The following is a 13,588-nucleotide window of genomic DNA, read 5'->3' as shown; positions in this document are numbered from 1 at the left end:
TGAGTCGATGACCATAGTCTCGTCATGGACTGGTGATGATGTGAGCTCCTCACAATGTTGCTGCGTGGCACTCGACGCCGTGGCCATGGGGAGACGATCGCATTGTGGACTGCTCTTGTTGATTGTGATGCTAGGCTTGCGATCGAGACACTTGATGCTAAGTTGGACTGGGTGAGTGGGACTGACAACAGTGTCGACTGGTAGCGGAACTGGTTTGCTTGTAGTGCGAGATGAATTATGCTGTTCTGTATAGCTCCTGTCAAGATTCAAGTCCAGGCGATTGCTTTTAATCAGCCGAGGTTCGTTAGAGATCTCAGAGACAGCTTGTCGGACGCGAGATAGTGGGGACGGGGAAACAGTGGTGAAGACCGGAATGATTGGCGATTCGCTGGTAGGCGTCCGAAGAGATGGTGGAGTGTAGCGAATCCGGGCAATAGTAGGAGTTCTAGCTTGAGCGTGTACTTTCGGGCAAGGAATCTTTGTTGGGAAGGGGCCGGGTCTATGTTGACGAGGTTGGAGACGATGGCGAGCAGCCTCATTTGGAGACACTGGTGTGGCTACTCAGTCGAATACGGCACGCTCAAGCATATGACTTACAAGATGGCGCCTTCTGACTGACTGAAACCGGCTTCGAAACAGAGGATTTGGGTTTGTTTGTACTAGTATTGGCAGGGGGGTGGTAGTAGAAAGGAACAACGAAGGGCGGTCTGGTGTCCAGACGAGTAGGAAGAGACTGGCGGCGACTGGCGAGTTTTGCTGTCGCTTGTTGGAGGGGTTCACTCAATCGCCGACGCTCGCGCAACATGGGAAACCGAAATAGTGTGGAATGTGACAGGCGGCCCGTCGTCTTTGTCGTTGACGGTCATGTGCCAATGCAGACTCTCCTTCTTTCCACCGAAATAGCCCCGCCAGCGTGGCCTTATATTCTAGATGAATCCAAATTTCTTCTCTCACTGCTGTTCATGTGGCTTCGACGGGTTTTCACAGTCGTTCCAATCGTCGCCAAGTCTATCGCTGCGCCGCCAGGTTTTCCGGCCTCAGGAAATGGACTTTGGTATAAAGGTGAAGACGGGACCCCCGAAATTCGGATTGTAGACCAACCGCTTTCAGACGGTGGTGCGTTCTGGTCCAGGACATGGCTACCCCTCGGAAATGGCTATCTGGGAGCGATGACACCTGGTGGCACATCTCAAGAAATAACACAGCTTAATATTGAATCTTTGTGGTCTGGTGGGCCGTTCCAAGATGAGGAAAGTCGTTTGAATCAGCTTTTCTTACTTCCAATTCGCCACAGACCTATAATGGTGGCAATAAGCAGCCCAACGAGGCGCCAGCGATGGCCATTGCCATGCAGCAGTACCGACAAGCCATCTTCTCCAGCCCCACTGGCAACATCGACAGTAAGTATTATTACTAATACTTGATTTTGCGGTCTCATTGTGGACCAGATATCGACTCACTGGCAACTGATCCTGGAGCCTATGGTTTGGCGATCGAACACCAAGTGATTGCCCAATAACGTTTGCAGGGTCTTTTGCTGGCGCTGGCTATCTGATTTCCACCTTGAACACGACGGGTCCCGTTTCCGACTATGGGCGGTGGTTGGACCTCGACCAGGGCATTTCTCGGACAACCTGGTCGCAGAATGGAACCGTTTTCATACGGTATGGTGCTATGGATATTTGCTACTCGTCTTAACTAATCCTTTTCAGTGAAACGTTTTGCTCTAACCCGACTCAGGCTTGTACCCATCACATCTCTGCCCGCTCAGGCACCCTTCCGTCGGTATCCGTTGCATTTTCTTCTGCTCTGGAAGACGGTCTACCAACCCCCAATATCACGTGTCTCGATTCCTCGACTCTTCGCATCCGTGGGACTGCAAGTCTCCCTGGTATGCTTTATGAGCTCCTATTTCGCGTTCGTAGCACGGGAGGAAAAGTCACTTGCACTTCGCTTGGCTCTGCGAACGCGACTGTTCTCGTCAGTGGTCACGCCACCGAGACTTGGATCACGTGGGTAGGAGAAACTGAGTTTGACCAAAACGCAGGGGACTTAGCACACGGCTTCTCGTTCCGTGGACCTGACCCTCATGCTACTGTCTTACAACTCATCAATGATCCAGCCGTTTCAAAGGCGTCTTACACCGCTATGCGATCCCAACATTTTGCTGACTTCGGTGCTACGTTTGGCAAATTTGAATTGTCTCTTGGACAGACCCCACAACTATCACAACCTACCGACTCTCTTATCGCGGCGTACCAAATTGATCAGGGCAATCCGTATCTTGAGTGGCTCATGTTCAACTACGGCAGATACTTGCTTGGTAGTAGTGCCAGAGGAATATTGCCTTCAAACCTTGGTGGTGTTTGGGGATTGGGGTACTCTAACGCGTGGAGCTTTGATTACCGTGGGTGTTCTCCGAACTCTTGCATAATCTCTTGAACCACGAATAGACTCCAACATCAACATCCAAATGAACTATTGGAGTGCCGAGATGAGCAACCTGGACGTAACATCCTCCCTATTCAACTACTTCGAGGTAAAAACTCCGTCAAGGGTTTGGCTAAGGCTCACAATAGCTAAGAAAAACTGGGCTCCGCGAGGAGCTTACACTGCACAGGTTCTGTACAACATATCTCGAGGATGGGTGACACACAATGAGATGAACGTGAGTCTAAGTAACTGTCACGTGAGGACTGGCTGAAGCTAGAATAGATATTCGGTCACACTGGAATGAAGTACTACCCTGGGTTTGCAGAGTGGGCGAACTATCCGGAGAGCGGCCCGTGGATGGCAATTCACATATGGGATCACTATGAAGTGAGCCAAGATACTCTCTGGTGGCGCACTCAAGGGTGGCCATTGATCAAGGTCCCTGGTCATTCATAGTTTTGCAGTGAGGCTATTCTAATCAACATCACAGGCGATTGCTGGGTTTCATTTGGACAAACTAATACCAGACGAGAAATTCCACGACGGCACACTCGTCGTAGCACCATGTAATTCTCCTGAACAGGCTCCTATTACGTTCGGTGCGTGGATATCTCTTCGACCTTCCCACTCTGACGAGTTCCAAGGCTGCGCTCATGCTCAGCAACTGATCTGGCAATTATTCAACTCAGTCGAAAAGGGGTTCGCAGCATCAGGCGATACTGATACCGCCTTTCTTGAAGGTTTGATTTCTAGGCGGTATGTTCATGTATTAATTCATTTCGGGTAGAGGTACGAGCGAAGAAGGCCGCCATGGACAAAGGCTTGCGCATCGGCCGATGGGGTCAACTTCAGGGTATACCTTTTTATTGGCTCGCGTGCGGGGCGCTGATAATACTTGCCAGAATGGAAAGTTGATCAAGACTCGCCCACCGATACCCATCGTCACCTCAGGTAATCCACCCACAACTTTGACGAGCTACCAAGTCATAGACGAATAGTCATCTGATAGGTCTCTATCCGGGTTATGCGATCGCTTCGTTTGATCAGGGCACGCAAGGCAACTTGATCATAAATGGCTCTCGTGCGACATATAACAAGGCACAAATTATCGACGCAACCACGGTCAGCTTGGTGCATCGGGGTAATGGGACTGGCCCCGACGCTGACTCGGGTTGGGAGAAAATGTGGCGGGCGGCAGCATGGGCACAGCTGAAGAATCCAGCGCAGTTCTATCATGAGCTCACAGTCAAGTCATTTTCGTTCCCGTATCAGCGTTTCTTGCTCAAATCTGCCAGTATGGAATTTACGAAAACTTTGCTGAGAACCTATTCAGGTACTTTCTATTGCCACAGAGATCAAAAGTCTTACTCGAATCTCAGCCTTTACAATCCATTCGATGCTACCCCGATATTCCAGGTCTGTTTTGCTCAAACATTTGGGGGGGTATTCTGAATGAAGAACAGATCGACGCCAATTTAGGACTACCGGCGGCAATTTTGGTGAGACAACTCGTCATCAGACGCCGTCTAACGATCACATAGAACGCTCTCCTTCAAGCGCCGGATGTCGAAGCTCTTTCAACTCCACTGACAATCACCTTACTTCCAGCTTTGCCCGCGACATGGTCCACTGGCTTCATTAAAGGAGCGCGTGTTCGCGGTGGAATCACTGTTGATTTAGCTTGGACGAATTCAAAGCCGACGCGCGCTTCCTTCCAGGTTGACGCGCAAGTAGTGTCGCGGCCGGTCCAAGTGGTGTTTGGTAACAAGATGGTTACCTCATTCAAGACTAGCGGCGGCTTCCGTCGCACTATGACAAGTTTCTAACGTATGTGTACTCTACTCTATCCGATTCTATGCGTGTGGTGGGTATATAAAATGCAATGAAAGCAAACGCGATCGTCTAGCGACCGGTGGCAAAGAGCGTCTAACATTCTCCAAGAAATTTGTTTTTAGGCATCACTTGCTTGTAGTCTGAGCATCAAGTCAGCGACCGCAACCTGGGTAAGTAAGAGTAAGAGCTGGCACGAACCGTCAACCCAAGTTGTTAAATTGGGATCTGTGACCAGTTAGAAACACGCAGATAAGGTAACATCAGGAATTACTCGTATAGGCCTCGATATAGCTTTTGCATAGAAATCAGCAACTGCACCTGTAGCCTGAAAGAGAAGAGCACGAACGTGTTGATGTAGTCCTACGTTTCCTCCTATTAGAAGACATTGCTGACATGAACAGAACTCGCACCTGAGTCGGGAAGTTTGGGGGATCGCTGGCGAGGAAAGATATGGTCAGTAGGCTGTTTTGGAAGAGTTCTCACCATCCGATATTGATCTACGGCGAATGATTCAGTTCAACTCGATTTTGCTTGCCAAATAGCAACCGTACCTGGTCAGGATACTGATAAACACGAACGTAATCGATAGAGAGTGTTGTTGGGAAGGTCAATTCGTCGAGATCAACTGCACCAAAATTTCTTGACATTCCTAGGTTGCTGCGCAAGTTCAAGTAGATGTTCGAGACTAAGAAGTGCCACCTTGACATACGCAAGAATATACTATAGTGGCATCATTTAGCACAGACGGCGTGTTGTTTGCGGCAACTTACCATCGGCTCTTGGGGCACAGGGCGAGGTCCGATTTCAACTTGAGGATCTGCAGCCATACCGGCAGCATTCAGGGTCCATGCTGAGACCGGTCACTATCGTCCGGATGGCATCAAGAAAACCTACCAATCTTGTTGTCTGAGACCCAAGTAATGTACTACAAGTTCAATCGGCGTTGAGAATTTGGAGGGTCAAAAAAAACGTACAGCATCACCAAAACCTGACGAAGAAGCGGATGTTTAAATAAACATGAGAATAGACATCCTTCAAGACAAACCGGGTTTATACTGCAGCGAGAGTTAGCAACGAAAAACGATGCAACATAGGTCTTCTCACCTCGAAGCCATAAACGGAATAACAGCCCTGACGGAGCTCGTAGCAATTCTGGTCCACAGTCGTCACCACGGAGCTTGCCTACGCGAGTTCAACGAAGAAGAAACAATCGAGTCTAGTATATTCACCTGCTGCAGTGCACCACCGATGTACGTGTTCAACACAGAGAGGGTTGGATCCGGGATGATTAGGTTGTCGCTAGCTGTGCGGCAGAGCTTGATCAAACACAAGAAATGACTCGAAAGAGATGGGTCGCTCACTGTTGAACCAGACGTAGCCGTTGTTGAATGGCTGGTGGGATTCACAACAAGACTAACGGTCGCACCAAGAACTTACCGCCCATTGACCGGACTGAGACACCTGACCAGCTCCGTTTGAAATCTGGGCTTCGAAGACGTCAATCTACAAGTCGATTTTATTATTAGTAGGGCACCGATAGGTTTGGCAGATTTACCTCTGGAGCAGCACGCCCGACATATGTGCCGTCTGCGTGTATTGGCCCTGGATGGCTTTCTCCAGGACACGTGCATCGAGACAGTCTCTGTCCGCCCAAATAAGATAATTCTCCGTTGAATGGTTGATTCTTGTCCCCGCTCGTGGTTGCAAGTATGGGAAGTCCGTTCCGAGTCTGGTTGGCGACAGTCCCAACATCACAACTTGGATGCATCAGTCAAGATAGATTCTGCTAATAGATGAACACGAACCTGTCGTACGTATAAGGCTTCGGAAAGTGTAGTGAGCTATGGTGGTGGTTCGCTAGTAATGGAAATACACGTACCCACATCGAGTCCAAGGAAGCTCCATAACCCGCTCGACCCAAATTGCCCATGGCCCAGAAGGCAGGCCACAGTCCGTGGATGTTGTTGGTGCCAGGGAGAACAACAGACGCTACAATTGAATAAGACGCTTCAAAGAGACGTGCGTGCACATGACCCTACCAACAAGGTATCCACCTGTGAAACAAAATTTATTCCTGTAGATCATTAAAGATGAATCACTCAGTGTAAATGTCGCATACCAAGTCGAAAGCATTCCCCCTTTATAATCCAAATCGTGAATGTTCTCGCGTGACAGAGTGATTCGGAGTGAACCGTTCGATGTGGTGACTGCAGAAGGATCGTACCTGGTTTCGTCAAGGTCAAGGGTGAAGAGGAGCGAATTCATGTCATCCTACCACTGCAACAGGTCAGGAAGATAGGGCAAAGCTAACAAGGTGTTCTTACCTCCATATTATTTGTCGCCCAATAATGCAGGTCTAAAGCTTCCCTGAATCTGTGTGAGCGGAGAAAGGTAGCCTTGCGACAGTGCACACCAGTAAGCGTCGTCGCCTGGTATCAGTAAGTAATCTTTACAGAAATAAGGCGAGAAAAGACACGCACCTGGATAAAAGCTCCGCCCGTCTTGATTCTGGATAAACTATCAAGTCGCAACCCCACATCCATGTTGAGACGCACGAATTCGTCGCTAAAGACAAGCTTCATGTCCTTTCCTGTCTTGAGCGACTTGATCGTATAGACATTGCTCGGGGTATCGAGGTCTATCAAACCAAAGTTTCCGATTGCGGGGACCTGTCCCGTTTCGTTGACCGTTAGAGAGTTGACTTTGGTGGACGGTTTCGTTAAATGAGAGACAACCGGATAGCCCATGCTATAAGAACTGAATGCGTGTGGGGCAAGATGAGAAGACCAGACGTACAACAACGTGATTATTCCCAAACTGAGAATGAGCAAACAGCCAATGTTCGTAAACCCTTGGAAGGATATCGCGGAACTGGCGCGGTCGACCACCTTCCCATTTCGAACTTCAGGGACGTGTATGTGGTCATCGGGCTCTGCGTTGTGCAGATCAGTTCCCCATGCCGCAGGGTCCGCAGCAAGCGCGTACTACGAGGCAGAGAAATGTTGAGCATATGAGGCACAAAATGACCATTGCTCACTTTCTCCGTCAAGCTTGTCGTGGCTGAGCTTGTTTCCTACGCGGTATCAGTAGTATGCTCCCAGGCATAACTTGTCGTTTACCCAAGAGTCATCGCGTCGAGGTAGAGTGTGTGTAGTCAATAGGGGACTATGAGAGGACATAAAGAGAGTGGATGGTCAAGACGAGGGAGAATACGATACCGTGAATGCTAGAATGTTCGGAATTGTGAAGAGTTCAGGTTCAATCACACTCGGAGTTCTGAATCATTGCTTGTCGGCATTACAGGGTCGCGTAGAGCTTGACCGGCGGAAACAAGCGACGAAACGATTATGTAAATGATAGCTGAGCGGGCACCATAAAAGTCCCAACAGAAAGCTTGGGTGTGTTCAGAGTCTGGATGGACAAAGGACAGCACTGCATTGGAATTGTAGCGTTGAGATGGTGGACCGGACCAAAAGAGTGTGGTGATGTCATTCTAAGCGAGATCAAATTACATAAGATACAGAAGGGTCAACATTCGCCCAGAAAACTATTCTTGGGCATTGGTTGTTTATAGTCGTCTACCCAAGTGGTTAAATTTGGATCTAAATAGTAGAGTCAGCTTAATTTTTAAGTAGAGACCAAAGAGAGATTACTTGTGTATGCGTCGATATATCTAAGAAAGCGGTGATTAAATTGGTTATCAGAGATCGCAGCACATACGTGTTTATGTAAGCTTGAGTGGGGAATCCTTTTGGGTCGCAACCAATATTTATCTCGTCTGGGTATTGATATACGCGCACGTAGTCCATTCGCATGACCGTGGGGAAGGTCAGATGCTCGAGATCGACCTCACCAAAGTTTCTTGACATTCCCAGGTTTGCCAGGATATACTATTGAGAGTTAGTTTCTTCGCGGGTTTTTTTCCCGAGGGGAATGTACCAAGGGCTCCATCGGAACTGGACGCGGACCAATCTCCACCGCTGGGTCTGCTGCCATACCATTGCCTAATATTGTCCACGAGACCTGATTGTCTGTGATCCAAGAGATGTAGCCGTCGCTATAGCCTGCCAACAGTAAGTATGCTTTCACGAAGAAACCACCCGATTCGCACCTGGCCGATACTACAATCGTGAGAAATGACAATGGAGCGCAGAGAACACTCACTTCAAATCCATAAACTGAACGACAATGTGGGTCAATGAGCTCGTAACAGTTCTGGTCGGTTGTAACCACCACCGATGTTGCCTGTCTTACTTCAGCGGATGGCAGCAGGGTCAAAGAGCCTCCTCACCTGCTGGTAGACACCACCAAGATATGTGTTGAGGAAGGAAAGACTCCTGTCCACGATTTTCATATTATCAGTTGTGTTAAACCACATGTAACCAGCGTTAAACGGCTGGTCCCGTTGTCAGCATGCATCACAAATACTGTGGGTTCAGCCATACCGCCCATTGGCCAGATTGAGACACCTGCCCGGCGTTGTTCGATATCTGAGCCTCGAAAACATCAATCTGGGGAGCGCTCAGATACCGTTTTGTTTGGGATTTTGTCAACGCACCTCTGGGGCAGCTCTGCCTACATAAGTACCATCTTCGTGAACTGGACCGGGATGGCTTTCTCCGGGACAGGTACATCGGGACAGCCTTTGTCCCGGAAGGTAGGACAGCTCGCCATTGATAGGAGCATTCTTATCGCCTGTGGTGGTGGCTGCAAGCGGTAGCCCATTGCGAGTTTGGTTGGCCACAGTGCCCACGTCGCAACTATCGTAAGTATAAGGCTGTTAAACATGATTTGGACTCGAAAAAACAAAGGCAACCCATTCCACCCACCCACATTGCGTCCAGTGACGCTCCGTAGCCTGCGCGGCCGAGATTTCCCATGGCCCAGAAAGCTGGCCAGAGACCATGGATATTGTTTGTCCCCGGAAGATTGGCCGCCCCTGGAATACAATTGGCCTAAAATCTTTCGAACATCACAGTAAAACTGACCAACAAGTAGTCCACCCGTAAAGCAAAATTTGTTCCTAAAATCATTATAAATGTGATCGGTGGTGCACAAACGAGTACTCACCAGGTAGATATCATGCCACCTTTGTAGTTCATACCGTGAACACGCTCTTCGGAGAGAGTGAATTCAAGTGACCCGTTCTTCGTGATGACCGCAGATGGATCATACCTTCCTCGTGAATATACTTATCACTTTAATGGCATTCTTAACGTACCACTGAAGTGTGTCAGCCTACTATTCAATGTTGAAAACGAGTGCTCACCTCCATATTATTCGTGGCCCAATAGTGAAGATCCACCGCTTCCCTGGAAAGTAGATGAGGAAAAGGCGAATGCACAACGAATATCGCCCACCAATACGGATCGTCGCCTGTGGAACGAAGATTAGGAGCTTCCTACGGAATACAAAGGCCCGAACACACCTGGGTAAAAGGTTCGGCCATCACGATTGAATTCATCGGAGAAGACGAGGACCATTTCTCTGCCGCTGTACAGCGAAGTTATCTTGTGTGCAGACTTGGGCGTATCGAGATCTATTGGAAGTATGCTTATAAGTTAAAATAGAGAAAAGAATCGAGAGACACACCTATCAATCCGAAGTTTCCGATACTCGGCACCTGTCCCGATGAATTTACGAAGGAGTTGGAATTCGTGGGGGGAGACAGCTTCGCTTGGCGAACAAATGTGAGAACTGGGTATCCTATGCTGCCATAGTCGCGTCAGACCGACAGCCTCGCGATGAACGACAAGGACAAACAAAAGTCCCAGGACTGCGAAGCAGAGGAAAGCGAGGAATCCCAAGTTGGCAATACCTGACGAGATGCTGAGCTAATGTGACCAAATGAATCGCAAAATAATACCTCGAGATGATATGGTGAAGCTATTGCTGTCTTTGAACTTTCCGCCCCTGTAAACAGGATTGTGCAATGCGTCATCAGGCTCAGGCGCCGATAAATTTGAACCCCAAGAAGCGGGGTCTGGAGAAAGAGAGAACTGCGTGTATTTGTGAGTTCAGCTGCAGATACTAGTTAGAAACAACCCTCACTTTTTCGGCAATTCCACTACGAGTGGGAGAAGGAGAAAGCTTTGTCTGAATTAGTGTCGTGTTGGCCTATAAGCGAGCTTCAAGGTACCAAATCCGCGGAAGAGTGGAATCCGGCGAGCAACCTTGGGGAGGTGGCTGGTCTATAGCCTCTTCGAGGATGTGTTGACATGGAGGATCGAACAAGAATTGCGCGCCACACGTGAAGTAAGGGGCGCCTCTTTTCTACATGCGCAGTGACGTTCCTTGGGTCTTGGCGGTGTACTCTCTTGACTGCCCAGTGGGATCAAGTCGTTCCACATTATATGGTGCCGAGAACAAGCGGAATATAGAGGGGGAATGACAGTATATTGAGGCCAAACGAGAGTGCCTTGCAAGCTTACTGGCTTGAAGAGAGGTGTAGTTCATTGTGCCTGCAATGATGTTGAACGCTACTGTAGACTCTGGAGACATAGAGGGAGGTGACGTCGATGATCAAGAGGTTGAGGTTTGAAGAAATCAACATGTTCACGTCTTGATGTCATCCGGTATCTTTTTCCGCCCAGTGCCAGCTGAACAACTCGAATCAGCCCTTGAGATTGAGCTGAAAGGGTTTCCACCAGATGAGGCTGCTACTCTCGAGTCATTTAGGTGTGCTACTCATTATTTTTCATTGTACCGATGAGTTGACTTTTTGCACAGTCTTCGACAACGCGTTGCCCCCGATCTTTTCCTTGGTGCATATATGGATGAACGCCTTGTGGCCTACGTCTGCGCAACTCTTTCGTCCCAGTTAACATTAACCCATGCATCTATGTCGACTCACGAGCCTACTGGAAGATCGGTCTGCATTCACTCCGTTTGTGTCGACCCCGCCTTTCAGCGCCAAGGGATTGGTCTCAGACTCCTTTGCGAATATATATCGCGTCTCCAAGCGCCTTATGAGCGTGTGCTACTCATCACCCACGAGCCACTACGCTTATTTTACGAGAAAGCAGGCTTCCAATGGCTTGGCCCAAGTCAGGTCGTGCATGGGCCATTGCCATGGTTCGAGATGCGAATCGATCTCTCTACCACTCTGCCCCAGGGAGCGCATGAAGCACTACAACGCCCTTCAAATCCCGAACCCGCCGGTGCTCGCACCTTGGCATCTTTTCCAGCCGGTCTTTCTGATGTCTCCTCTCCGTCTGCCAATCGATATGATCTCTTGTGTCCTCGGCCAGAGTGCGGAAGCATCATACTCAAGGCTGGGGTAGGCAAACTTGTCCAAGCACCAAGCACTAAGGTTTGTCGTTGGAGATGCCGACCGAAAAGTAGTCCTCATCTATGATAGATTGACTTGGCTAGTCATCCATTGCTGCCTACATTGCCTGACCCAAGTATTAACACCCATTGGTGGCTTGTTACACCATCGCCCATGCAGTTTGAGAACATCGGGTTCTCCCGACCGGTTGCCTCCCTTGGTCAGTTGTTTTACGATATGATTAAAACAATCCTGAACTCGCTCGTAGGCGACAACATGAAGCTTATTGCATGCGCCGAGTGCGATCTTGGTCCTCTTGGATGGTGTCAACAAGGCGGTTCCGAGTTTTGGCTTGCTTGTTCACGAGTTTCGTACAGGACTTGAGCAAACAGACTATTGTTTAACACTACTGGTAATACACAAACTTGAGAGTGCATGGCGTGCGTCGCGTGGCGCTACGCAGCGATGGACGTTTATCGAGCGACACGCCCACGTGCACTGGATATCCAAGTCTCCGACGTGATCCAAACGAGGTGAAGGGTACGACGACAGCACGAGCTGCGCTCCAGTGCTACGCTGGGAGAGAGAGAAACCATGGCATGACGAAGAATGGTTGGTGGGTGATGAGAGTCTGTCAGAATGGTGAGAATTTTTTTTCAAACCTTCAACCGAAGAAAATGACGGACCATCATACACAACTGTAGAGCGTGCAGCCAGGCTGGGCCTCAGGAGCACGAATCTCCTCTACAACTCGAGGGAGCTTGAGCAATGGGTGATCGGGGGGCTGCAATGGGGGCTGCAGAGATGGTCATAGCGACTGTTGTGAAATTCGATTAGATTCCGCGGCATCTAATCTGGCAATGGACCCACAACATGCGACCAGGAAGAAGACGCTTTGGAACTGCATTGGGAGTTGCCTCGGTAGTGATGCTTGTGCGGGGGCGTTTGACACTGCGATCGAGGAGAACAATAAGAGTCCTTATAGCCTTTCGAACCTCCCGAAATTGGTATTGAAGGAGATTGCTGAGAATGGAAATCCCCTTGTATCGTTTAGCATTCATGTCGTGGAGACAATCATGATGCCAGATATTCTGGAAGTATAGATTCCTTTTGCGTACCAGATTCCCTCAAGGAGAAGGGCCTCGAGATGTGGAGTAGAAAGGCATGTCCAAATGGGGATAAATCACGACTTCGACGGCGTCTCAACCTCTTCTTACTGTAACTAAAGCAAGAACAAGCACACAGCCAAAAGGGAATACTTATGTGTCCGCATACCCAGAGTTGAAATTAGGCCAGCTATGGGAATCCTATACGCTTGTGGTTTTTTTTTCTCGGCAACACTTTTGCGCCCACCCACTGGTCAATTGATACGGACCCGCTTCCATGCACGATCACATGTTCCGTTTTGAGAGTGCCACGATCTAAACAACGCGTCGCTCACAACGAGTTTCTTCATGAACCCCTCGACAATCACGGTCGCAATATGGTAACGCACATCGACCACATTTATAAGCTCCCCAGTAGCCACAGACTGAGCAGATGAGTCGCGGTGGGTAAGAAGGAGAAGGTGCCTGTACTGTTAAGTAACTAGGAGTGGTCGCATCGAGATTGAAGTCCTCCAAAAGGGTCGAGAAATTCTTCCGATATATCAAAGCTGAGCGCACACTCATACTGGACTTCTTTCTCTTCAGTCCGGGGATGTTAAAGTTGCGTTTTTCGGATATGAGTGTACGTGCACGCCCTTTCGAGTGATTTCCTGTTTCTTCCTCATCTCCAGCCGTAAAATTAGGCTCTTCGTAGTTTGATTTCTATGGGGAGATTCGAGCAGGAGTAGGGCAGGTATGGTTGCACAGACCTCGAGCTCAATGAGATGCCGTTTCGTTCGTTTGGCTACAATTTCTGGAGTCACACCGGTAGGATTCTGACTCTGTCTTGGGCCTGCGGATCTATAGATAGATAGATATATATATCGAGGAGTCAAAGACGCACGATGCTCTCTTGTGCGTTTGGGCGGCATTGAAGTCAAGTGTGGATGACACACCCATCATCTGT

General features: G+C 49.1%; 4 protein-coding genes across 4 annotated transcripts; 2 read left to right on the top strand and 2 right to left on the bottom strand.

The window, feature by feature from the left end:
- Window positions 1–803: 803 nt before the first annotated feature.
- On the top strand, window positions 804–4,259 carry MIND_00606500 (Glycoside hydrolase family 95 protein; the record flags this gene model as incomplete). The annotated part of the gene is made up of 17 exons (XM_037362820.1): window positions 804–1,230; window positions 1,269–1,400; window positions 1,449–1,484; window positions 1,529–1,664; window positions 1,713–2,407; window positions 2,454–2,539; window positions 2,585–2,668; window positions 2,716–2,871; window positions 2,924–3,032; window positions 3,078–3,173; window positions 3,221–3,286; window positions 3,336–3,384; window positions 3,432–3,678; window positions 3,729–3,766; window positions 3,813–3,849; window positions 3,897–3,932; window positions 3,975–4,259. 17 exons carry the CDS (start codon window positions 804–806, stop codon window positions 4,257–4,259), a joined length of 2,715 nt encoding a protein of 904 aa, XP_037220741.1.
- Window positions 4,260–4,359: 100 nt separating this feature from the next.
- MIND_00606400 (putative transglycosidase) lies at window positions 4,360–10,486 on the bottom strand (the record flags this gene model as incomplete). Its single annotated transcript, XM_037362819.1, has 51 exons — window positions 4,360–4,406; window positions 4,465–4,491; window positions 4,538–4,557; window positions 4,613–4,626; window positions 4,677–4,701; window positions 4,750–4,763; window positions 4,818–4,923; window positions 4,976–4,986; window positions 5,037–5,116; window positions 5,161–5,191; window positions 5,241–5,254; window positions 5,312–5,321; window positions 5,371–5,448; window positions 5,496–5,569; window positions 5,628–5,658; window positions 5,704–5,769; window positions 5,822–6,023; window positions 6,072–6,088; window positions 6,146–6,255; window positions 6,306–6,340; window positions 6,386–6,537; window positions 6,591–6,633; window positions 6,680–6,695; window positions 6,747–6,774; window positions 6,822–7,014; window positions 7,063–7,250; window positions 7,304–7,339; window positions 7,386–7,431; window positions 7,485–7,492; window positions 7,535–7,759; window positions 7,849–7,868; window positions 7,920–7,939; window positions 7,987–8,156; window positions 8,206–8,330; window positions 8,378–8,387; window positions 8,431–8,511; window positions 8,558–8,662; window positions 8,712–8,777; window positions 8,825–9,043; window positions 9,096–9,205; window positions 9,255–9,289; window positions 9,337–9,413; window positions 9,466–9,489; window positions 9,536–9,578; window positions 9,627–9,642; window positions 9,695–9,805; window positions 9,859–9,977; window positions 10,030–10,084; window positions 10,133–10,265; window positions 10,318–10,356; window positions 10,406–10,486. The coding sequence occupies 51 exons, from the start codon at window positions 10,484–10,486 to the stop codon at window positions 4,360–4,362; spliced, it is 3,606 nt and encodes a 1,201-aa protein (XP_037220740.1).
- A 339-nt stretch (window positions 10,487–10,825) lies between these two features.
- On the top strand, window positions 10,826–11,920 carry MIND_00606300 (uncharacterized protein; the record flags this gene model as incomplete). The annotated part of the gene is made up of 4 exons (XM_037362818.1): window positions 10,826–10,944; window positions 10,996–11,578; window positions 11,627–11,756; window positions 11,805–11,920. The coding sequence occupies exons 1-4, from the start codon at window positions 10,832–10,834 to the stop codon at window positions 11,918–11,920; spliced, it is 942 nt and encodes a 313-aa protein (XP_037220739.1). The 5' UTR covers window positions 10,826–10,831.
- Window positions 11,921–12,957: 1,037 nt separating this feature from the next.
- On the bottom strand, window positions 12,958–13,553 carry MIND_00606200 (HIT-type domain-containing protein; the record flags this gene model as incomplete). Its single annotated transcript, XM_037362817.1, has 2 exons — window positions 12,958–13,344; window positions 13,392–13,553. The coding sequence occupies 2 exons, from the start codon at window positions 13,551–13,553 to the stop codon at window positions 12,958–12,960; spliced, it is 549 nt and encodes a 182-aa protein (XP_037220738.1).
- Between the last annotated feature and the right edge of the window lie 35 nt (window positions 13,554–13,588).

This window comes from Mycena indigotica (assembly GCF_014461135.1).
Source record: "Mycena indigotica strain 171206Taipei chromosome Unknown Mind.scaff0005, whole genome shotgun sequence".
In the NCBI taxonomy this organism is placed as follows: Eukaryota; Fungi; Basidiomycota; class Agaricomycetes; order Agaricales; family Mycenaceae; genus Mycena; species Mycena indigotica.
Note: the sequence above shows the minus strand (reverse complement) of the source record. Positions and strands in the feature narration are given on the sequence as shown.